The sequence below is a fragment of the Taudactylus pleione genome, unplaced genomic scaffold, assembly GCF_031769625.1.
Source record: "Taudactylus pleione unplaced genomic scaffold, aTauple2 ptg000256l, whole genome shotgun sequence".
In the NCBI taxonomy this organism is placed as follows: Eukaryota; Metazoa; Chordata; class Amphibia; order Anura; family Myobatrachidae; genus Taudactylus; species Taudactylus pleione.
The window spans coordinates 15,402,739-15,427,687 of record NW_028284658.1 but is presented as its reverse complement, the minus strand read 5'-3'; the positions used below and the strand labels follow the sequence as shown (position 1 = coordinate 15,427,687).

Here is a 24,949-nt window from a genome sequence, read left to right as displayed (position 1 = left end):
GGAGTTCTAAACTTCTGAATGTTCCAGCAAGCACTGTTGGGGCCATAATCCAGAAGTGGAAAGAACATAATTTCACCATAAACTTGCCATGACCAGGTGCTCCTCACAAGATTTCTGACAGAGGAGTGAAACAAATTATCAGAAGAGTATTCCAAGAGTCAAGGACCACTTGTGGAGAGCTTCAGAAAAAACCTGGAATTGGCAGGTACAATTGTTTCAAAGAAAACAATAAGTATTGAACTCAACCGTCATAGCCTGTATGCATGCTTACCACGCAAGACTCCATTGCTGAATAAAAAGCATGTTGAAGCTTGTTTAAAGTTTGCTGCACAACATTTGGACAAGCCTGTGAAATACTGGGAGAATATAGTCTGGTCAGGTGAGACCAAAATTGAACTCTTTGGATGCCATAATACACACCATGTTTGGAGGAGAAATGGTACTGCACATCACCCCAAAGACACCATACCAACAGTAAAGTTTGGAGGTGGGAACATCATGGTGTGGGGCTGTTTTTCAGCATACGGTACTGGCATGCTTCATATGATTAAAGGAAGGATGAATGGAAAAATGTACCGTGACATTCTTGATAAAAATCTGCTGCCATCTACCAGGATGCTGAAGATGAAACGAGTGTGGATATTTCAGCAAGACAATGATCCCAAACGCACAGCAAAGGACATTCTCAATTGGTTTCGGGGAAAAAAAATAAAGCTGCTAGAATGGCCCAGCCAATCACCCGACTTGAATCCAATTGAAAATTTATGGAAAAAAGTAAAGATCAGAGTTCATAGAAGAGGCTCACGGAACCTTCAAGATTTGAAGATTGTGTGGAGGAATGGGCCAAAATCACACCTGAGCAATGCATGCGACTAGTTTCTCCATACAGGAGGCGTCTTGAAGCTGTCATTGCCAACAAAGGCTTTTGTACAAAGAATTAAATAAATTTCAGTAAGCGTGTTCAATACTTTTTCCCTCTGTCATTTCGCATTATTACACACAACTTAATTTATGGACATCTATGGTTTGATTTCTTTGCATGTGTGTATTGCATGAGTTGTTGCTGACATTTGGTGAAAATTTCATTACAATAGCCCCATTACAAATATATTTACTGAGAAAACTGTTAATGTGTTCAATACTTATTTTACTCGCTGTATCTAATCTTTGTCTATTAAAGCTCTGTTTCTTTCCTGAAAGGAATTTATATTATTCTGTATTTATCTGTATAGTTAAATGTTGTTTGTTATATATAATACATTGTGTACCAATATTTTAGTCTAATACTAAGAAAAGTAACATTTTAATTTTTTCAATCCAAACACGTTAGTGCACGGAACAAAGAGTCTTCCTTTTTCTCTCCACAAAGATGGAACACGCAGTAAGGTCCACGTCTAATTGAATTCTCCCTTTGTAGTACAATAATTTTGTTTATCAATCCTGCCAAGTGGATTGATACATTTGTGGGTGGAGCCATGCCTGCTCAGGCCGTGGTTGGAAGGATTTGTGTGGGGTATGTGTAGGTGGCCTGGTTTTCCCATGTGAACTGTTGAAAGGATATGAAACAGTGGAGTAGTTTGTCACTATAAAAAAATACAAATATGGGAAATTACAAAGGGCAGAGTAGAGTGCTTGTTGGTGTGTAAACCAGTGCCTGCTCCTCTGGCAGAGGTCTGATGCATAGGAAAATATTAGTGACCACCTGTAAGTGTCCATTTCTTATCAGTAGGGGCAGATTTAGGGGTTGTACTACCTCTAGGCATAATATTATCCCCACCACCCATTTCATTGTTTTAATTATTAATTTAACATGATTATTTGTTAATTTTGCCTGGAAGGTGAAACACATGTAAACAGCGGGTGTCTGTGTAAATGGACAGTGCTACTGGGGTGGAAGGTGTCAGCTGGACATGGGACCACCTGTTGCACACTCATTTAGTCCTCAGGTGACTCCCACGCTTTGCACTTGATCGGACTTTTTCCCTCAGCTGACTTTTCCGAGAGCTCTCTGCAGCTGAAACTCTGCTTAATGACCAAAATGGATTTACCCGGCTAGCGGCAACCCTAGGCTCGTGCCTAGTGAGAAATCCACCACCGCTTTGAGTATATTCAGGTTTAGTCCTTAAGCTGGGTACACACGTCAAGATTTTCTATCCAACCATCCGACTAGTTGATTGTTTGTAATGAAAATCTGGTAAGGTATGAAAGCAAATGACAATCAGCAATTTGCTCCCAAACGTCGGAAAATGGACAAAAACTGTTGTTTGAACAAATTGTTTAGATCAAACATTTAACAAACTTGTCTGACGTCCATTTTCATTTGTTTTCTGGCATTTAGGAGCAAATTGCTGATCATCAGTTACTCCCATATGTTACCAGATTTTCTTTCCAACCAATCAACTAGTTGGATGGTTGGACAGAAAATCTTTACGTGTGTGTGCAGCATTAGTGTTCAATCAATCACCAGGCTGCACATGTGTAAATGGTGCAAACTGTGTGCATTGGTGTGACTCAGACAGTTCCCAGTGATTTCATAGTCAGCTTTTTAATAAACATTAGATCATCATCAGACCACAATATGGCTTCCTCAAATGTGTGTAGGTTCATAAGTATATATTATTTAGTCATTGCTTTCTCTACTCTCTGTTGCTGTAAGCCCCTATTGTCAGCAGTAGCCAAATATTTCAGCTGGTAAAAAAAGATGATACAGTATCTGCCACTGTAAACCTAAAAAATAGAACTAAAAATACGTGTTTCATATGGATGCCTACTGTCCCGGAATGTCCGGGAGACTGATACATCTTGAGGAGCTGCCCTATACTACTGAAAGAATAGGAGAGCTCCCCAGTCTGCTAACTTAGCCAGTGAAACGGGCGGCCGATGGGGACATGAATATGTGATTTCTTGTGAATCGCATCACTGTGGCCCTGCTCCTTGTACCCCCATGTGGCAAACAACAACATTGACCAGAGGAGGGTGGGGGTCGCAATGATGGAGTTTCCACCAGCGTCTCCCAGTATTTAAACACCTACAGAATATAATTTTTAATGTGAATGACAGGTGTATTTAAACATTAAACGAATATCTTATTTCTGACCCAGGAAATCATAATAAAAAAAAGGAAAAATACCACAGTATTTCCGTATTGTTTCAAGACAATTGTTGCACCTCCTGTTGTTTTATTAGACAAGCATATTTTATTGTGAATAATGTACTTTTTAAAAGGCTATAGCCGTACTTATGTTTTCATAAAGCATTGCACTGTACATAATTATCAAGATAAGGATATGACACTCACTTAGTAGCACAGCCAACCCCCACCCCCCCACACACGCACAGGTAAAAAGGTAGGAAAAATCTCTATCTTTAGGTAAAATTGTTGGAACACTGTACAGAAACTCTGGTACATCCCTCCCAATGAATAAGGACTTGGAGGGAATTAAGGCCCTCATTCAGAGCCGTACGCTCTGAGCAGAGCGCACGCTCTGAATGAGGGCCGGGCTCCATTTTCATGGAGCGTCCTCCTGGACGCTCGTATAGCTGTGGGTCACCACCCACAGGCTATACGAGCGTGCATTGTGATGGTCGCGATGGTCGAGACCATCGCGACCATCGAATTTGTGAGCCGGAGCCTGCGGTTGAGGTTTTCAACCGCAAGCTCCGGAGTGATTTTGGGCTCTATCAGAGCCAAAATCACTCCCACTGACATCACTAGTGATGTCAGTGGGCCGGCTTCTGACGGGAGGCGTTCCCGTGGGAACGCCCCCGTCAGGGAGGCACGCCCCCGGCACGCCCACCAAAGGGGGCGTGCTGTCAATCAAAATTGACAGCACGCCCCCTTTGATCGGACACAACGAGCGAAGGACTTTCCTTCGCTCGTCGCGTCTGGCGCATGCGCACGACGGAGCTCCCTCCGTCGTGCGCATGCTCAGTCCATAACATCGACCCACTTGCGAGCGGACAGCCGCTCGCGAGTGGGTCTGAATCAGGCCCTAAGTTGCATAATTTCGCCAATAAAGGCATGTCAGTTTTCAGGTGAATTTCTCTAAAAAGCTTAATGGGTTAAAATTGGGTCTTCAACCTTTGGCCCTCCAACTGCTGTGGAACTACACATCCCAGCATGCCCTGCCACCGTTTTGATATAACAGCATGCTAAAACTGTGGCAGGGCATGCTGGGATGTGTAGATCCACAGCAGCTGGAGGGTGAATGGTTGAAGACCAGGTGCATGGAGATGTTGTATCGAAGGGAGAGGGATTTTTGGACTTACATATGAGAGGAAAAAGGGTTTATTCTAACTTTTTACAAACTTATAAAACACTGAACAATTACTACACAGACATTTTTCTGTACCCTAAAATGCTGGAAAGATTTTAATTTGCTGAAAAAACATGTGCTTGCTGTCAATTTTCAGCCATTAATAAAAACTGCATTAAGTACTCCTGTACTTTCCTTATGGCCACTAACAACCTTCTGTATGGTCCTATCTCAGTTGCCAATTTTTTAGGGCCCCAGATGGTTTCCTCACTTTTTCATGCTCTTCTCCCAGGTTGCTTTTTGAGCAGCCTCTCTACAAGTACTGCAAATTGGCATTGGGGAGGGGAGGGTGGGATTTTGTGTGATGTGATGTACTGTATGTGAATTTCATGAAACAAACTTGCTCTTGTAAACTCACTCATTGAGTTGAACCCAATGAGTCATATACTGTGTCACCACATAGTAGTAATATGCCAGTGAAAGGACTAAGGTGGAGATTTATAGAACCTTCTAAAGCCGCATATCCACTTGCCTATTAAAATGAGCGATTGAACGATAACGATATCGTTATCGTTCAATCACTCATTAATTGTGCATGAATTAAGCATGAAAATGTTGAAAACGACCAGCGATGCGCGCTCCCACTGGTCGTTTTCGACATCAATCATCGCCTGAACATGCTGGTCAATCTGCCGATAATGATGGATTGACCATGTTCAGGGATAAGGGAGGGTGCCTACACTGAATGACATATCGTTCAGTGTAGGCACTACAGGGGAAGAGGAACAACTGTACGATTACAATGTTGTAATCGTACTGTCATTCCACTATATGCTAGTGGATATGCAGCTTAAGGAGGAATTTGGTATTGCTATGGATAATGTGGGTGGGGCATTACTGGTGCATAAACCAGTCTAAATGTAATTATTTTTTTTTCAAAGTTTGGCCTGTGATGAGAGCAGGGTGAGGGTGGGAGAGCAGGGTGAGGGTGGGAGAGCAGTGGTCTCTGTACCTGATGTCTCTACCATGGGAATAACTGGATGGGAAGTGGGATCCCCTGCAGCCTCTCCTGCACATCTGAGCTCTATACCTTCCCCATTGTGCAGCTGCGGATGCAGACATCTTCTCCACCCAGGTGCTACTGGTCCTCCCTCTCCCCCCCGGCTGTACTCTTCCTGGCTGGCCTGGCCTCTCCACACTGTCTGGCAGTTGCCGGGCAGCGGCTCCTTCTCCAGGCACACCGCGCGCTGACTCTGAGAGGCCCGGGTAACAGTGAGTGACAAATCCAATGCGGTGCCAGACGCAATTTAATTGGAGCTCGCGGACCAGCAGCCAGTCAGGAGCTCCTGATTGGCTGCCGGTCCGCGAGCTCAGATTGACTCGCAGGCGGCGCCACACGGGCCCCCTTTCTGCCCGGGACTTTAGGCCCAGCCGTCCCCCCCTGATGGCGGCCCTGGTTAGGAGATAAAGTGAACGGTGATAAGGTACCAGCCAATCAGCTCCTAACTGCCATTTTTCAAACACAGCCTGTGACATGACATTTAGGAGCCGATTGGCTGGTACCTTATCAACCTTCACTTTAACACCTAACAAAGCTTAGTAAATAGACCCTATGTATCTTGTGCCAACTGTCATTTTTTATGTTATGTGCATGTGCTGAGAGGTACTGTACAGCTGCTGCTTATCCTCACATTGCCAAGTGATCAGTGTGATTATTCCAAACCACATACACCACAGCTAAGCAGTACTCATTTCACCACTAAGGTTATATGCATCACAATGCACCAAAATAAATCAGTAAATAGACTACCAGCATCTAAAATAACATTGTTACTATGATCCCTAGGTCACAACACCTTTATCCATTAAAAAAAGTAATTTTTCAGAAATTGTTACATAACACCTTCATCCACTCGCCTCTTCAGTTGCTGTATTGTGATCATTTCCATTTGTATAGCACAATGGGATAATAACTGTTGATGGACAATTGTTCTGCATTTTCTTTTCTCCTGAAGGTTTTACACATAAGACCAAAAAAGTCAACACAGGACCTGTTGCTGATTTCAGTGAGGTGAGTCTTTTGTTACTGCTATTTATCAAAAATCTTTTTTTATTAGAGCTAATAAAAGTAAACCAGACTTGCTTTAGACTACCTACATATGTGGTTAAAATGTATGAGACTACTGTCAGATGCATTCAAAAATAGAAATGTACTGATTTGTATGAAAATCCATATGAAAAAAAGGCCAGACAATGCTAATGACATTCACCGCAAAGTGAGCAGACCAAAAACAATAGTGGTGCATGCAGCATGTATACTGTACTCCATGTGTACTGTGTTGTAGTTATTTGTAGGGAACAATGATCCAGTCTAGTTCCTATGTGCTTGAACACAGCACAGTGGACTACAATTACAAAAAAACATGCGATAATGGGGAAAAAGCAGAATTATGACACATTACTTTTTATAATATTAGTATTATTGTTTTTTATTATTAACTACATATTTATGTACTTTGCAAACTAATATATTTTATTTCAGGCTCAGCTATAATAAAAGGATTTTCATACACATAGGGTGAAAGGTTGGCTTCCTGCCAAGTAAATCACTTTTTCAACTAGTTTAGTCTTCTAACTCTGCATTGTGATGTCTTATTCATGTTATATTGGTTTATTTGCCTAGTGGGTAGGTCAGGAATGATACCTAGTTAAACTAAAATAGCCTCCAGTCACATTCCTTCCACTGTCAAGGAAGTTCTATAATTTCACTGTGTAACTTTACTGTGTACAGCTACCAGTTAAAGGAACTGCAGTTAAAGGAAAAGTACACCCTATATAGCTTACATTCTTACAATTGCACATAACTGTATACTACACCACATAATAATAATAATAATAATAATAATAATAGTAATAATAATAATACAAGTACTACTAATAATAATAAGAATACATCAAAATGTTTTTGAAGTCCAAGTAACCTGTAAAAGTTGTTTTGAAACCCATATAATATTTTATATAGATATATATATATATATATATATATATATATATATATATATATAGATGGCATTGCCTAATAGAATTCTATAGGCTTCTCGCAGCAGCTTTCCAAGAGAGGGATCCAATAGGATCCCTTCCCCTCGGCTCGCGCATGAGCAGAAGGACTCCCGGGTCATAAACCGGGAAGTCCTTTATGTGTAAAGGACAGCTCCTATAGGAGCATTTGAGATCCAAACATTTGTTTTTAGCCAGACACATCATGAAAATTAAAAACTATATATTTAGATCATCTTATCAACTGGGCAATTTGAGCAGTAATTTACAATTTCAAACAATTTTGTTAAGATTAACCAGACAGACAGTATTATTGGATTGGTAGATTACTTTGAACTCAAAAGTGACTCTGTCTACAATCCTCATTGCATACTTGTTACTGTCCATGAAAATAATGAATTTCCTATAATTCAAAAGTACATTACTTTAACACAAGCACTTATGAATTCTGGTTGTATTTCTATACAGCATTTTAGATGGCCGCATTACGGGAGAGTGGTATCTGACGAGGTGCTAACTATTAAAGTTTACAACTGTAGCAAAGTTTTCACCAACAGGTAAATATTCTAATACGAGGGTGGTTCAATTAATACGGTAACAAGACCTCTCAGTACGTAAATTTATTTAACTCATACATATACATCATTATTATGGCCTGGGTTCAGGTTTTCTATCCACATTGTTCCCTAAGCATTTGTTCCAATGGTACACCAAGGCATCTATTCCGACATAGTAGAAATCAGTGTCAAGCGCCCGAAGCCAGGACAGGACGGCTTGCTAAACTTCACCCAGGTCCTTCTTCAATGGTCCAAAGAGATAGAAATCAAATCACTCAGTGACAGGTCAGGGCTGTAGGGAGGATGGTCCAGTACCTCCCAATGGTAGAGCCGTAATAACTCACAAATGCATTTGGCCTGGCGTTATCGTGCAGCAATACGACGCCTGGTTGCAGCAACACCGGTTGTTTTCGACAATTTGCCCTCCGCAAGTGGTTCAATGTGTCACAATAGCGGTCAGCATTCACAGTATCTCCCTTGGGAGGAGATGTAATATGCTCTGGAAAGTGATAAACTACCAGCCACTCAGCTCCTAACTGTCATGTTATAGGCTGTGTTTATCACTCCCCAATTTATCACTTTCCAGAGCTTAGTACATCTGAGAAAATCAATAAGAAGCACGCCCTTGTGGTCCCAGAAACTGATAGAGTTGTTTTGAATTTCTTTAAAGGTGGGGAGGATGCGTGTTTCCATGTCATGGATGCTTGCTTTGTCTCCAGTGTCATATGATACACCCACGTTTCATCACATGCAACAATGCGCTGCAAGAACTGCACTCCCTCCTCATGTTACCGCATCAAGGGCATGAGGCATGAGAGACAATCCCATCCTATTGGTTTTGTGAACTACTGTGAGTTGCTTCGGTACCCAGCGTAAACACTTTTTTCTGTACCTCAGTTGCTCATGAATTATGTTGTGCACAGTACCCACTGAGATGTTCTGTTTGTCAGCAATATCACTAACTGGAATGTGTCTGTCCTCAGTAATCAGACCTTAAATGTAGCACAAATTGTCATCTGTGGTGGACGTGCTTGGCCGGCCGGATCGCTGCTCATCTTGTACGTCTGTCCTGCCGTTATCAAAGGCATTGCACCAAACCCAAGCCTGTTTTCATGACATGATGTTATCACCGTACAAATCCACAAGTTAGCGATAAACTCCAGCTGCTGATGTGCCCTTTAGACGCAGAAATCTGATAACACTACGCACCTCACTGTTTGACTATGTTTCCACCAGCCCCACCATCTTATAACTGATGTTGGGACAGTATGACTGATATAAGGCACAGTCTAATGGGCGTGAGGGGAAGCAGTGGTCTACCTGCTCTGGCCTGGTGGGAAATTAGAATGAAATAGAGAACATTACATACGCGAGAGGCCTTGTTACCTTACTTATTGAACCACCCTCACATTTCTACTCTTACAGAGTTAAACATAAACATTTATTTTTCCTAATTGCTGTACTTGCAGTACAGAGAGACAATAATTCTGCACAAACACACAAAGTGTAATCCCTATATAAAGGGACTAATACAAATGGTTTGAAATGTCTTGTTGTCATAAGAGAAATTCTTGGAGCAGTCTCCACAAACTGGTATACTACCTGCTCTTAGGGGAATATTTATCACTGTCCATTCGCACATGCTGGCATAGTCACAACCATTAGACCACACATGCACAGTAGTGTGATTGGCCCAAAAGCTGAAAGTTGATCACACTAGCAATCACTTTTCTTTAACATATCGCAGGGACGGGTTATCGGAGCCCCTGTCCCTGAGTGTGAATATTGGTAAATGTTGGCAATTTGTAATTTCTTATTGTTGCGATAAGTAATTATAAGTATTGCATCTAAAACCTGATAATTAATGAATGAGCTCACTAGTCTCTTTTGTTATCATGCAATGATTATTATTAATATAGAGTTCACCTAACACACTACTCTTCATCTTCTCCTCCAAAGTTTACATAAAGTTTACTTTGAATCACGTCCCTTGCAAGAAATCGAGGAGGGTGAAACTTTAGAATAAGCTTGGAAGAGACTGCTGCAGGCTGTGTCAACAAATAGCAACAAAACATGTTTTATGTAATAAATGTTTTTGGTATGAAATAAACCTTAAATTGCACAAATTACAAAAGGGACAGGCACTAATTTTCATCATTTTCTATGCTTAATTCTCTTTCAAATATAAGTAATGGTATTTAATATCAAATATAAATGATGTCCGTACCACATATTAGTATATAAATACACATTTATTACACAGTTTACCTAGCAAAATGTAAACACAAAAAACTATGCAGCAGTAGCAGTTCTATTACAATGCCATATACATATCATATAGGATTTAGTATGCCATTTGTATCTGTCTTCCAGGATCTCTTTGTTTGGTTCCTAGGCAGACACCATCACTTGTCTCTCTGACACACCTGTTCTTCTGTTTCTGTTTTAGGTTACTGGGGAAATTAATAATCAGCCTTCAACATCTCCCAAGCAGCGGCCGACTCATCCTCACAGAAGCCCTGGTGGACAAAAACTACAGCATCACTGGGGTAATACTTGGGGATATATTTACTAATGTGTGGCTTTATAGAAGTGGAATCTGATCGGTTGCTATGGGCAACACCTCCACTTCTATAAACCCTCACTTTAGTAAATATACCCTTTCGTGTCTACACTTCCTAATACAAAGCGTGCAGATTAGGTTATTTTCTTTAGAGATCATACAGCACAAAATAAATATTTGAGAGTTCAATAGGAGGCGAAAGTATGTCAGAAAAAACCATTAAAGTAAAAGGTCAAGCCCTGAAGCTCAGGAGTAGTTTTACAAGTTATTCATTTACATTTCTAATAGCCTATCTCCAACTGATAAAATAAAAATGAAGGGGTCTATTTATAAAAAATAAAATTAGCTTCTCTCCAGCATTTTAGCTAGATAAAGCTAGATATGTAATTTGCCAATATTTAGTAAAGTGAAAAGTGTGAGCATTTGTAAAAGACTTCTTAGACGGCAAGGGAGTAACTACGAGGTTTTTCGCTCAGGGCAAGGGAATAAACGGCCCAGCAGTGCCACAGGCCTAATGATCCCGTGGGCCTAGTGCCCGACAACCTATGGTCTAGGGAGGGATTAATTTTTATGCCTACCTTCCGGTCATCAGCCGCATTCTTCTGCCGCTTGCCTGTCCTGGCCAGTGGGACAGCCACCTGAGCACTGTCTTGAGCCTGGCGTCTTCTGCGGCTGCCGGAGCTCTTCCCGCGAGTCCGCGATGTCTGCATCCTCTGCCCACCGCCTGTGAACTGACTTTTCTGCCCAGTGGCTCTGACGTCAGATGCCATGGGCGGAGCCAGCCATGACGCTCCTTGCCGAGGGCGCTTTCAAATTCAAATGGCCGCTGGTCCACGAGCTGTACCCAGCTTGCAGCTTTCACCAAATGTCAACCACCGCTTTGAACAGACTGCTGAGATGTTGCCCATAGCAACCTGATTCTGCTTATCATTTATCTAGCACCTTCTAGAAGATAATAGCTAAAATCTGATTGGTAGCTATGTGCAAGATCTCCACTTCTATAAACCCTCACTTTAGTAAATATACCTCTTAGAGGTCAACTGATGAGAAACTTCATCCTTGTGGTTTCTCTGCCAAAAAGTTTTTCCCAAACCAAGAAAAACTCCATCGGGGACATGGAAGTCTTGATATAGTGATTGGTTCTTGAGGAGTGGATGTACCTAGCTGGTTTTCAATTGACTACTTAAATAAATCACAAAAACCTGCTCTACAAATGTGTCGGTGCATGAACACCTGTCAGGCTCACTGGTCTTTGTCTCCAATTTTATCTTATTTATTGTCTTCCGGCTAGGTCATAGGAACTGTAAGCTGAATACCTGCTCTATACCATTCCATAGATACGTCTGAAGATTCTGAATCAGACTACCTCCATCAAATTATGAACTGCAATTAAATACTAGCCACTGCAACCATAGAATCTCTCACTACTCACTGAGCAGTTCATGGCAAAGTTCTGGAGATCTCCATATAAGGCTTTACATATCCGGCGCCACTTTTCCTCCGCATACCATTCTTAATCTAAAAGGCAAACCAACGAGTTAACCAAGACTTGGAAATATTCCTCCAAATTGTCATTTATACTACACAATACAATTGGTTTGAACATCTTCTTGGGATTCTAATAATCACTTTCATGCCTCTTTCTCTTCTACTCTTTTCTACATTGCCTATGGCATTCATCCACAGATCCTTCTGCTCCATTTTCTCCCTGCTCTTGCAGTACCACATGCCTTACTCCAGAAATTCTCTAAAATTTGGCAAGAGATCAAGTATAACCATAAAAAGTCTTGGACCGTTATAAATTCAATGCTGAGAGGAAACTTGAGAGATCTTCCCAACTTGAAACCTTGAAATTTAATGTGACTTTAAACTTTCAATCTAAGGCTACAAGTTCCATCCATGAAGTTTGCTTCTTGCTATCTTGGTCTTTTTAGCATTCTTCGAGTCATTAACCATGCGGCTGACACTTTCTTTATGAACCCCTAATTCTTTGCATATTTTTCTCATTAACATGTTTTATACTCCAAACCTAGGTTCTCCTGAGGTCCAAACTCTGCATTTAAAAGGAATTTGAAGTCAAGCAAATTTTGGATACTCGAGTCTCTCAGGGATAACTACAATATCTTATTGATTGGAGAGGTTTTGGTCCTGAGGAGAGAGCCTGGATTGATGCCACCAACGGTCATGCTCCTTATCTAGTTAAAATAGTCAGTTTCTCAAATAGACTCAAGTTGGGTATTCAGTGGCAAATTTAATGGAATTACTGTCACATGCTAGACTGTGGGTTCTGCTTATTGAATCCATTGTGATGTTCAGGCTCCTTTAGCGGTCAAGCCAGGCTTTTGCTCTCCTCCTTCAGTCCAATGTAGTGCTGGCCACCTCTCCTCCTTTCTGTGACACTGCAATCCCGAGCAGCGATTGATGCATGCAATCCACCATTTTGCTTGTAATCCAGGCAGCCATGCCCCCGCTTTCCTTTTTGAACTTCGGTTATGTGACCTGTAGTCTGGTACAGGAGTTGTTGGATTTAGACACCTTTTTAAACTCACTGCTGGTGGCACTGATTGCCAATAGTAAGAGCTGTTCTTTATAACCTACAGTGTGCATAGCTAAATTACAAATCAGATCATACAGTGCTTGTGCTATGCAATTACTGTAGATTGACCTGTGTGTTGGTAGCTTTTGACCTTGTTATTCTCTTTGAGCAAGTGAAAGCAGCAGTAGTTAATCACCATCCATATTAAACCTTCTTTTGCAGACATGCACCTAGTGACCATCTCTCCTTCTCTTATGACTCAGAACAAAGTCCCATGACTCAGGGTAGTTGCTTTTCTCTGGTACAGAGCAGCAAAGCCACTCCTCACCTACCTCTGCCTCACGCAATCGGAATATGACTGTAATCCTGCTAACCAGCATTTTTATGAGTTGTCATTGGAGTGGCTCTGTGGTGATGTTTATGGTTATTCTTCCCCAGTTTATTTCATAATATCTGAACAACATATAGCCAATAACAAAACACAATATTGCAGTATAGCTATGTACAAATAAACATATGATATCATATAGCTTGTAGCCTTCTGGATGATGTACAAAATTCTTATTTACTGGCTAGTCTGGTCTGGCTGCTCACTGAAGACATAATGGAGCTGTTATTTTGTGTGTATAGTACATGTAACATAACACCACTCTCAATAACTACTGAACTTGGTCATAATGGACCCAGGGCATATATGGCATATATCTTTTGCTGCCCAGGGTACAGAACATAAGTGTCCTCATTTTATGCATCCTGTATGTGAATTCTCACTGGCCTAACAAATTACCCCAGACAGAGGCACTGAGCAGTTTGTTAGCATGGGTCTATTTAGTACAATTAGCTTCTTGTGAAAAGAATATTTATATTCTAAACAACATTTTTAATATCCAATGAAATGATAAGTAAAGTATTGCAGTTCTCACTTCTCTATTCCATATTTGTGATATGTTACATTATGTCCATTGTCAGGGGTAACAGAATATCTCTAATAAAGGGTTTGGTGCTCATCTTAATTACGGGCAGCTATTATAGATGTCCTTGTATTTGTATTTTATGTATTCTGTTCTTCCTTACTGCAGATTTACGTTGAGTTGGATATTCGGTATCAGCCTGCTGATGGAGCCGCCGGGGCTTGGGTTGGCGATGACTTTTTTTCATCGGTGGAAGACAGGTAAGGTTAAGTGGGAATAGTCTGGAAGAAAATCCATGTAATACATTTTATGTTGGATCTGAACCAGCTGGAACACAAAGAACGAAAAGTATACAACTACTTTTATCTGTAGTAATAATAATAATAATAATAATAATAATAATAATAATAATAATAATACATTAGGTACATCTGTGCACATCATGCATTGCATCTTCTATGTTCCATGCTGACACAAACCCCATACAGACAGGAACAGATACAGAGAACTCTCTCCAGCATACAGAAGAAGGTGAATGGTGGATCTCATTATGTGCTCAATAGATGGACTATAGTCACAATTGCACATAGTTGAACAATACATAGTGATTATTTTTGATAGATAGGTATCGCCTTTAATTTATCATAGCAATTGGTAACCATGATCAGATTATAACAATAGTAAAATGGCTGTACCATAGTTATCTTGACCTTACAGTGCTATGTTGTAATATGTGATTCAGCGAGACACTATATTTTTATAAATGGTTCAGTCAGGATTAATATCTATTTCCTTTTTCAGCTCAGCATTCATTATTCGGAACGTTGGCTTTGAAGAAGAAGAGTGAGTATGGTGCTATCCTCAGTACTATTGTGATATTGTACGGTATTATATGGCTGAACATTGTGTTGTCTGGAAAATTTAATATTTTGAGCATGAATCAGATGACAGAGTCATAGTCACCATTGCAATCTCTAATAATAAAATAAAAGTTCTCCTAGGAATGAAAGGAAAAGACATCCAAGTACTGAAAATAAACATGTAATATGTTGTAATTGTACTTAAAAATGTAAGATCCTAGACTTCGCCATAAGGATAACTGAACCCCAAAAATGAATAAAATGGGAAGTATACACTTAGGGGTCCTTGTGTCTTTTGGTGCCATTGCGTCTGTGACTTTATGCTAATGCCACTACAAAGCACTTCCCTTTATACATCCGTGCGTCGAAATATGCAAGGACTAAGATACCCACTATTAGCGTCGGTAGACACTGATATACTGTCTGGTGCCACCTTTTCTCCATCTGAGGTGGCCTCCTAGGTTGGCAAGTGAGCATCTCTTTCAGCGACATGCCTGCCACACTCCCCATTACCTCTTAGTCACCATCCAGGAACACCCCTTACATTTCTGCTATCGTACGTCTAAATTTGATCTACGACTCTGAAAGTACAAAATCAAACGCATGCAGGGTGCGACTGAGATGCATGTGCTGGCAAAAAACACTGTGCCCAGCTCAGAATCAGGCCCTTAAAGAGCAATTTTCAATCTTACACAGGCTTTCCACTGTAGTACTGTTTAAGATACAGATATTTCCTTTTACTTCCAATACAGCAAAAACATTTTTACCCTACATTTAACATACAGTAGGGGGGAGCTGAACTCTAATCTCAAAATGTACAATGCACCAACAACTAATGCTGGCCCCTCACAATGCAGTATTGCTGCCATATCAGGAAATTGCCCCAATATCAAGGCATTGTTGTGGCCTAAGAACTACTGAAATGCATGATAGTAATCTAAAATTAGGCATGTTGGTAAATGTAGTTGTAAGATAAACAGAGAAGACCATCATTTGCCTATTTGTGCAACTACACAAACCTAAAGGGGTCAAATAGCTAGATCGTGTCCATTCGAGCTTCTAATTTGAGCCTATTGCCCATTGCTTATCCTGTGTAGTTCCAAAGACTCTTACCTACTGACTTACGTAAATAACAAAACAACGGCTTTCAATAAGGGGAGACTCTTACTTTGTGGATAATGTATTAAAATGAGGTTCATGGGCTGGAGACATCACATATTTGAAAGCTGGGAAATAGTTGGTCATCACCATTATTGCATAAATTAATGCTGATCAATCATTACTTAGGGAGCAAAATGGTTTTACTAAAGAGTCGTTTAAATGTGGAGTAAGCAACATTCTAGCAAACTGTCATTGTGCAATCACAATAAAAAGTATGCAATGGTCACAACTAAATGATACGAAGAGAGCAAAGACAAAAAAACTAATTTGCTCCTTGTGGCATTAACGTATGCATTTGTGATGCATTATACGTGTAAGTGCATCACTATTCTTCTTCCTCTAATTTTATTGTTTTCTCTTCTTTGTATATGCTTCTAGCTTCACCAGTCCTTCTTGGTGGGGTTTAGGGTTTAAAGCAACAATGTAGTGCTTTTTTGTATCATCATTATCAGTTCTTTCCAAGGTAATGTCTAAGGACCTCATTCAGAGCCGCTCGCTATTTGCGGTCATTCGTTTAATAAAAAGGGGTGGCTATTCAAATGAACCATTCGCTCTTTGCGGTCTGTTCACGCCTATAAGTCTGAACGAGCGAGCAAAACTTGCGGTCGAAATTTTGATAAAAACGCCCCCTGGCCACTCGCATCATACATCATGTCCGCTATTTATTAGATTAATCGAGTACATCGAACAGCGTGTGAACTGCTCGCTATTCTTGTGGCTGATTTTTCCTACCACAGTTTTGCGAGCAGTTCTGACTATAAATCAACCAAGTGACGTGGTCAATGACGCTGCTGTTTTAATTATGCACACCCATAATACGCCCACTTTGACCTTTAAGCACACCTGCGTTCTGATCTCCACTCCCCGTTTTCAAGTACCTTCCCCTGTTACCACCCACATACGCCTCATTCTGTCACTCAAATTTGCAGGCCCTCGCTATATAGCGAACAAACGATTTTCGGCCGCACTGACTGGTTCGCGCATGCGTACTAAAAACCGTACGCATGCGCAGATGTGCGAACATCGCTCGGAACGAGCGTACTGCCGCTTACGAGCGGCTCTGAATGAGGGCCTAAGTTTTAAAAAGCAAATTCTTGCTATGATAATATGAGTTCATGGGTCATTGCCTAACAGTAGATTTAATATTGAATAAAATAATGATACTTGTTTAATGTAATAAACTATTTAAGTAATCATGTTCATAGGAAAACTCAGGGGGGTTCCGTCTGCCTAGAAACCCCCCTCCCCAGCATATACCATGACCACAGTAGAAATAGTAATATAATAGAATTTTACTAGTGCTACATGTTCTTCTCAGTGTCACAAATGAAATAATTAGCAACACCTGTGGATCTTTTAACATGTATCAGCCAGTAATAAATGCACCTGTGCACCAACTAGGAGATCTGGAAAACATGCACTGTTAGGGATGCACTGCTATAGAGTCCAATATGTACATATATGTCCAGGGCAGTGCTGGGCTCTTCTGCTGCTCCCCCAGACTCCCGGACTTGCTCCAGTGCTCTGGAATGGTGCCCACATCTAAAATAAAAACATTCAGCTCAGGCAGGATGGCTTACTGCCGCATCAAATGACATACTGTGCTCCTGTATATGCTAGAATTATGACACACAATACACTATGTATGATGCATATTAAAGCTGGATACTAGTTCTGCCCTCTTCATGGACTGGCCACATTCGCTCTAAAATCAAGCATTTGGAAACCCCTCTAGAAATCCTGCGTTTGCCACTGATGTTGGGGTAAAGAATGATGGAGGAGCACTAAAATGCTGGGATCCAAGGGAGTAACAATAACTATGTCAGCAGAGGGAGAACATAGCACTGCTAGGCCTTATAGTGAAATTTGTACACCCTTATGTTCTATCTCTTGTACATGTGACACTCCCAGCTGATAATGAATTTATGCATACTGTAAATATAAAAAATTATCTGCATCTTATGTGTATTTACATTAGGGATGTGCAGGCTCGGATAGGTTCGAGTTTGCATGCTGAGTTCAGATTTTTCCCTCCAAAAAAACGGAACTCAGAAAGAGGCAAAACGTCATCTGTCCATGCAAACTCGAACCTATCCGAGCCTGCACATCCCTAATTTACATACAGTATGTGTGTGTATATATATATATATATATATATATATATATATTAGGGGTGTGCACCGGCCACTTTTCGTGTTTTGGATCTGGATCTTTCTTCGTGTTTTGGATCTGGATTGGTTTTGCCAAAACCACCCTTCCGTGTTTTGGGTTCTGGGTTTTGTGTTTTGGATCTGTATTTTTTTTTAAAAAAGCATAAAAACAGCTAAAATCACAGAATGTGTTGGTTTTTCTGCTCCTATGCTATTATTAACCTCAATAACCTTAATTTCCACTAATTTCCAGTTTATTCTGAACACCTCACACCTCACAATAGTGTTTTTATGTCCAAAAGGTTGCACCGAGGTAGCTGGATGACTATGCTAAGCGACACGAGTGGGCGGCACAAACACGTGATCCATCTAGGAGTGATACTGCAGTGGCAGACAGGATGGCAGTTTGAAAAACTAGGCCCCAAACTGTACATAATGCAAAAAAAAAAAAGAGGTGCAAGATGGAATTGTCCTTGGGCCCTCCCACTAACCCTTATGTTGTATAAACAGGACATGCACACTTTAACAAAGAAATCATTTCAGCGCCAGGGTCTGCCACACAACTGTGGCTGAAATGATTGGTTCGTTTGGGCCCCCACAAAACAAGCTGGCAATTAATCTGTCCCTGCACAAACTGGCTCTACGGAGACAAGATGTCATCCTCATCCTCCTCATCCACCGATTCCTCACCCTCTTCAGTGCTGTGTACATCCTCATCCTCACAGAGTATTAACTCGTCCCCACTGGAATCCACCACCACAGGTCCCTCTGTACGTTCTGGAGGCTGGTCTCCCTGGAAGAGTTGATAATTCATTTTTATGAACATCATCTTCTCCACATTTTGTGGAAGCAACCTCCTACGCCTTTCGCTGACAAGGTTCCCGGCTGCACTAAACACTCTTTCGGAGTACACACTGGAGGGGGGGCAACTCAGGTAAGATAGAGCCAGTTTGTACAGGGGCCTCCAAATTGCCTCTTTTTCCTGCCAGTACAGGTATGGACTGTCTGACATGCCTACTTGGATGCTGTCACCGATGTAATCCTCCACCATTCTGTCAATGGTGACAGTATCATATGTAGTGACAGTAGACATGTCAGAAATTGTTGCCAGGTCCTTCAGTCCGGACCAGATGTCCAAACTTGGTCCTGCCTGCCCTGCATCACCGCCAGCGGGTTGCTTAGGATACCTAAGTTTTTTCCTGGCAGCCCCAGTTGCGGGAGAAAATGAAGAAGGAGCTGTTGACGTGTCACGTTCTGCTTCAGCTGACAGTGTTTTCACCAGCAGGTCTTTGCACCTCTGCAGGCTTGTGTCAGCCGGAAAGAGAGACACCACATAGGCTTTAAACCTAGGATCGAGCACGGTGGCCAAAATGTAGTGGTCTGATTTCAACAGATTGACCACACTGGAATCCTGGCAAAGCAAATGAAGGGCTTCATCCACAAGTCCCACATGCCGAGCGGAATCGCTCCGTCTTAGCTCCTCCTTCACTTTCTCCAGCTGCTTCTGCAAAAGCTTGATGAGGGGAATGACCTGACTCAAGCTGGCAGTGTCTGAACTGACTTCACGTGTGGCAAGTTCAAAGGGCTGGAGAACCTTGCACAACACGGAAATCATTCTCCACTGCGCTTGAGTCAGGTGCATACCCCCTCCTTTGCCTATGTCATAGGTGGATGTATAGGCTTGAATGGCCTTTTGCTGCTCCTCCATCCTCTGAAGCATATAGAGGGTTGAGTTCCACCGCGTCACAACCTCTTGCTTCAGGTGATGGCAGGGCAGGTTCAAGAGTGTTTGCTGGCACTCCAGTCTTCGGCACGCAGTCGCTGAATGGCAAAAGTGGCCAGAAATTTTTCGGGCCACCCAAAGCGTCTCCTGCACGCCCCTGTCACTTTTCAGAAAAGTCTGCACCACCAAGTTTTTTGTGTGAGCAAAACCGGGGACGTGCTGGAATTTGCCCAGATGTAATGCCCGCACAATATTGGTGGCGTTGTCAGATATCACAAATCCCCAGGAGAGTCTAAGTGGGGTAAGCCACTGGGCAATGATTTCCCTCAGTTTCTCTAAGAGGTTGTCGGCGGTGTGCCTCTTACTGAAACCGGTGATACACAGCGTAGCCTGACTTGGAACGAGCTGGCGTTTCTGAGATGCTGCTACTGGGGACGCTGCTGCAGTTGCTGCGTAAGGTGATACATCTACCCATTGGGCTGTCACAGTCATATAGTCCTTAGTCTGCCCTGTTCCACTTGTCCACACTACCTCCATCAATTGTCTAAATCCCACTGCACTAATGGCGGATATCGGACGCACGTTTAACACCAACATAGCAGTCAAGGCCTCAGTTACACGTTTTGCTTCAGGATGACTGCTGTCGTACTTCATCCTCCTCGCTAAGGACTGTTGGAGGGTCAATTGTTTAGTAAAAGTAGTGGTGTTCCTACTTCCTCTCTGGGATGATGAACGACTCCCAGCAGCAGCAACAGAAGCAGCGGCAACAGGAGGCGTAGCAATGCAGGATCCTCTGGAGGATCCCGGATAGGAGAGTCAGTCATGCCAGTGACATGGCCTGCAGGACTACTTCCGATCCTGACTAAGGAGGAAATTGACGAGGAGGGAGTTGACGGTGTGGTTTGCAGGCGCTTGGATACAACAGGACAAAGGGATTTAGGTGTCATTGGACTGCTTACGGTCTTAGCCAAAGTTTCTGAACTTGACAGTAACTTTTTATGAACACGCTGCAGGTGCCGTATAAGGGAGGATGTTCCTAGGTGGTTAACGTCCCTACCCCTACTTATTTCACCTTTACATATGGTACATATGGCAAGACAGTTGTTGTCCGGATTTGGATAGAAATATTGCCAGACCAAAGAGGTGGACTGTTTGGTCTTCTGCCCAGGCATGACCGTGATGGGCTTTTTCATCCCACGGACAACAACTGTCTCCCCCGGAGCCTGATTTAAACAAACCACATCACCATCAGAATCCTCCTCGCCAACTTCCTCCTCAGCGCCAGCTACATCAGTATCCTCATTCTGTTGTACTTCAACAGTGACATCTTCAATTTGCATATCAGCAAGTGGACTGTGGGTGCTCCTTTCAGCACTTGCAGGGGGCGTGCAAATGGTGGAAAGAGCCACCTCTTCCCGTCCAGTGCTGGGAAGGTCAGGCATCGCAACCACCACCACACTTGGACTCTCCTTGGGGATTTGTGATATCTTCTTAGAACGCACAGTTCTTCGCTGTGCTTTTGCCAGCTTAACTCTTTTGATTTTTTTTGTGGGAGGAGGGCTTCCATCGTCATGTGAAGCTGAACCACTAGTCATTAACATAGGGTAAGACCTTAGCCATTCCTTGCCACTCCGTGTCGTAAATGGCATATTGGCAAGTTTACGTTTCTCTTCAGATGATTTAAATGTTTTTTTCAAGGTCATTTTCCTTAACATTGTCATTTGGGATTGTATGTGCCCTCTACTATGACATTGGGCATCGGCCTTGGCAGACGACGTTGATGGCATGTTATCGTCTATGTCATGACTAGTGGCAGCAGCTTCAGCACTAGGAGGAAGTGGTTCTTGATCTTTCTCTATTTTATTTTTATCGGAGAAAGTTTGGTCCTCCATTTATGTTATATCGATTTGATATATACGTGCGGCTAGGGCGCACACAAACACAGAAAATATTTTTTTATTTTTGCTGGAGAGTAGTGCACTTTGTGGGTTACACCACCCTTTAAGAAATGAGCCAGCCGGCAATTTACTTATGGAACACAGGCGCACGCTTGGCGCTGCTCCTTTGTTGATGCACGTGTGGCTACTGCGCACACAATTCACAAACACAGAAACATTTTTTTTATTTGGTTTGGAGTGTACTTTGGGGGTTACAGCACCCTTTAACGGTCAAGCCAGCCGGCCCTTTACTTATGACACAGGCGCACGCTTGGCACTACTTTGTTGATGCACGTGCGGCTACTGCGCACACAATTCACAAACACAGAAAATATTTTTTTATTTGGTTTGGAGTGTACTTTGGGGGTTACAGCACCCTTTAATGGTCAAGCCAGCCGGCCCTTTACTTATGACACAAGCGCACGCTTGGCACTACTTTGTTGATGCACGTGCGGCTACTGCGCACACAATTCACAAACACAGAAAATATTTTTTTATTTGGTTTGGAGTGTACTTTGGGGGTTATAGCACCCTTTAACGGTCAAGCCAGCCGGCCCTTTACTTATGACACAGGCGCACGCTTGGCACTACTTTGTTGATGCACGTGCGGCTACTGCGCACACAATTCACAAACACAGAAAATATTTTTTTATTTGGTTTGGACTGGAGTGTACTTTGGGGGTTACAGCACCCTTTAACGGTCAAGCCAGCCAGCCCTTTACTTATGACACAGGCGCACGCTTGGCACTACTTTGTTGATGCACGTGCGGCTACTGTGCACACAATTCACAAACACAGAAAATATTTTTTTATTTGGTTTGGAGTGTACTTTGGGGGTTACAGCACCCTTTAACGGTCAAGCCAGCCGGCCCTTTACTTATGACACAGGCGCACGCTTGGCACTACTTTGTTGATGTATGTGCGGCTACTGCGCACACAATTCACAAACACAGAAAAAAACTTTTTATTTGGTTTGGAGTGTACTTTGGGGGTTACAGCACCCTTTAACGGTCAAGCCAGCCGGCCCTTTACTTATGACACAGGCGCACGCTTGGCACTACTTTGTTGATGCACGTGCGGCTACTGCGCACACAATTCACAAACACAGAAAATATTTTTTTATTTGGTTTGGAGTGTACTTTGGGGGTTACAGCACCCTTTAACGGTCAAGCCAGCCGGCCCTTTACTTATGACACAGGCACACGCTTGGCACTACTTTGTTGATGCACGTGCGGCTACTGCGCACACAATTCACAAACACAAAAAATATTTTTTTATTTGGTTTGGACTGGAGTGTACTTTGGGGGTTACAGCACCCTTTAACGGTCAAGCCAGCCGGCCCTTTACTTATGACACAGGCGCACGCTTGGCACTACTTTGTTGATGCACGTGCGGCTACTGCGCACACAATTCACAAACACAGAAAAAATATTTTTTTTTTTAGCACTTGGGGGGAGCACCCCTGATGGACAGAGCACCCCCTGGACAACACTACAGCAGCGCCCCTTTAGGACTGGGACACTGCACAGGACTTTGGAGTGGACACAGCCCCTATGGACAACTGACTGCACAACACAGTCCAGCCAGCCCCTATGGACTTTGAAGTAGTGGACACAGCCCCTATTAACAACAGCAGCACAGCACAACACAGCCAGCCCCTATGGACTTTGAAGTAGTGGACACAGCCCCTATGGACAACAGCAGCGCAGCGCAGCACAGCACAGCACAGCACAACACTACTCTGCACTACACTACACTACACTACACTACACAGCCCAGCCAGCCCTAACTCCCACCCTCCCTCTTCACTGTCCACAGCCGAGTGAGAAAATGGCGCCGACGCGGGCACCTTATATAGGACCCAAAACCTGCGAGACCCGGAAGGCAGGATGATGACGTTTTGCCTCGATTTCAGATCCGAGTCAGGCGGGAAAAGTCGAGCCTGACTCGGATCGGCCTCGGATCGGGGGGGCTCGGGGGGGTTCGGATTTCAGAAATCCGAACCCGCTCACCCCTAATAAATATATATATATATATATATATATACACTGGATATATATATATATATATATATATATATATATATATATATACAGTCAGGTCCATAAATATTGGGACATTGACAGAATTTTCAGATTTTGGCCTCTTTTCACCACCACAGTGGTTTTGAAATGAAACAAATAAGATGTGCTTTAACTGCAGACTTTCAGATTAAATTTGAGGGTAATTACATCCGAATTGGGTGAACGGTGTAGGAATTATAACAGTTTCAATATGTGCCTTCCACTTTTTAAGGGGCCAAAAGTAATGGGACTATCAACTCAAAAGCTATTTCATGGACCGGTGTGGGCTATTCCCTCGTTATTTCATTATCAATTAAGCAGGTAAAAGGTCTGGAGTTGATTCTAGGTGTGACATTTGCATTTGGAATCAGTTGCTGTCAACTCTCAATATGAGATCCAAAGAGCTGTCACTATCAGAGAAGCAAGCCATCATTAGGCTGAAAAATCAAAACAAACCCATCAGAGAGATAGAAAAAACAAATCAACTGTTTGGAACATTCTTAAAAAGAAAGAATGCACCAGAGAGCTCAGCAACACCAAAAGACCCGGAAGACCACGGAAAACAACTGTGGTGGATGACAAAATAATTATTTCCCTGGTGAAGAAAAACCCTTTCACAACAGTTGGCCAAATCAAGAACACTCTCCAGGAGGTAGGTGTATATGTGTCAAAGTCAACAATCAAGAGAAGACTTCACAAGAGTGAATATAGAGGGTTCACCACAAGATGCAAACCATTGGTGAGCCACAAAAACAGGAAGACCAGATTAGAGTTTGCCAAACAACATCTAAAAAAGCCATTACAGTTCTGGAACAACATCCTATGGACAGATGAGACAAAGATCAACTTGTACCAGAGTGATGGGAAGAGAAGAGAAGGAAAGGACCTGCTCATTATCCAAAACCTACCACCTCATCAGTGAAGCATGGTGGTGGTAGTGTCATGGCGTGGGCATGTATGGCTGCCCATGGAACTGGTTCCCTTGTATTTGTTGATGATGTGACTGCTGACAAAAGCAGCAAAATGAATTCTGAAGTGTTTCGGGCAATATTATATGCTCATATTCAGTCAAATGCTTCAGAACTCATTGGACGGCGCTTCACAGTGCAGATGGACAATGACCCGAAGCATACTGCAAAAGCAACCAAAGAGTGTTTTAAGGCTAAAAAGTGGAA

At 42.4% G+C, this 24,949-nt stretch overlaps 1 protein-coding gene across 1 annotated transcript in view; it reads left to right on the top strand.

The window, feature by feature from the left end:
* LOC148514971 (fer-1-like protein 4) overlaps nt 1-24,949 on the top strand; it is a 168,509-nt gene that overhangs the window by 10,248 nt on the left and 133,312 nt on the right. The window contains exons 2-6 of the mRNA XM_088480678.1: nt 6,272-6,327; nt 7,782-7,870; nt 10,320-10,419; nt 14,049-14,140; nt 14,682-14,723. Of these exons, the coding sequence (XP_088336804.1) occupies nt 6,272-6,327; nt 7,782-7,870; nt 10,320-10,419; nt 14,049-14,140; nt 14,682-14,723 (379 nt within the window). The remainder of the gene's footprint in view (nt 1-6,271; nt 6,328-7,781; nt 7,871-10,319; nt 10,420-14,048; nt 14,141-14,681; nt 14,724-24,949) is intronic.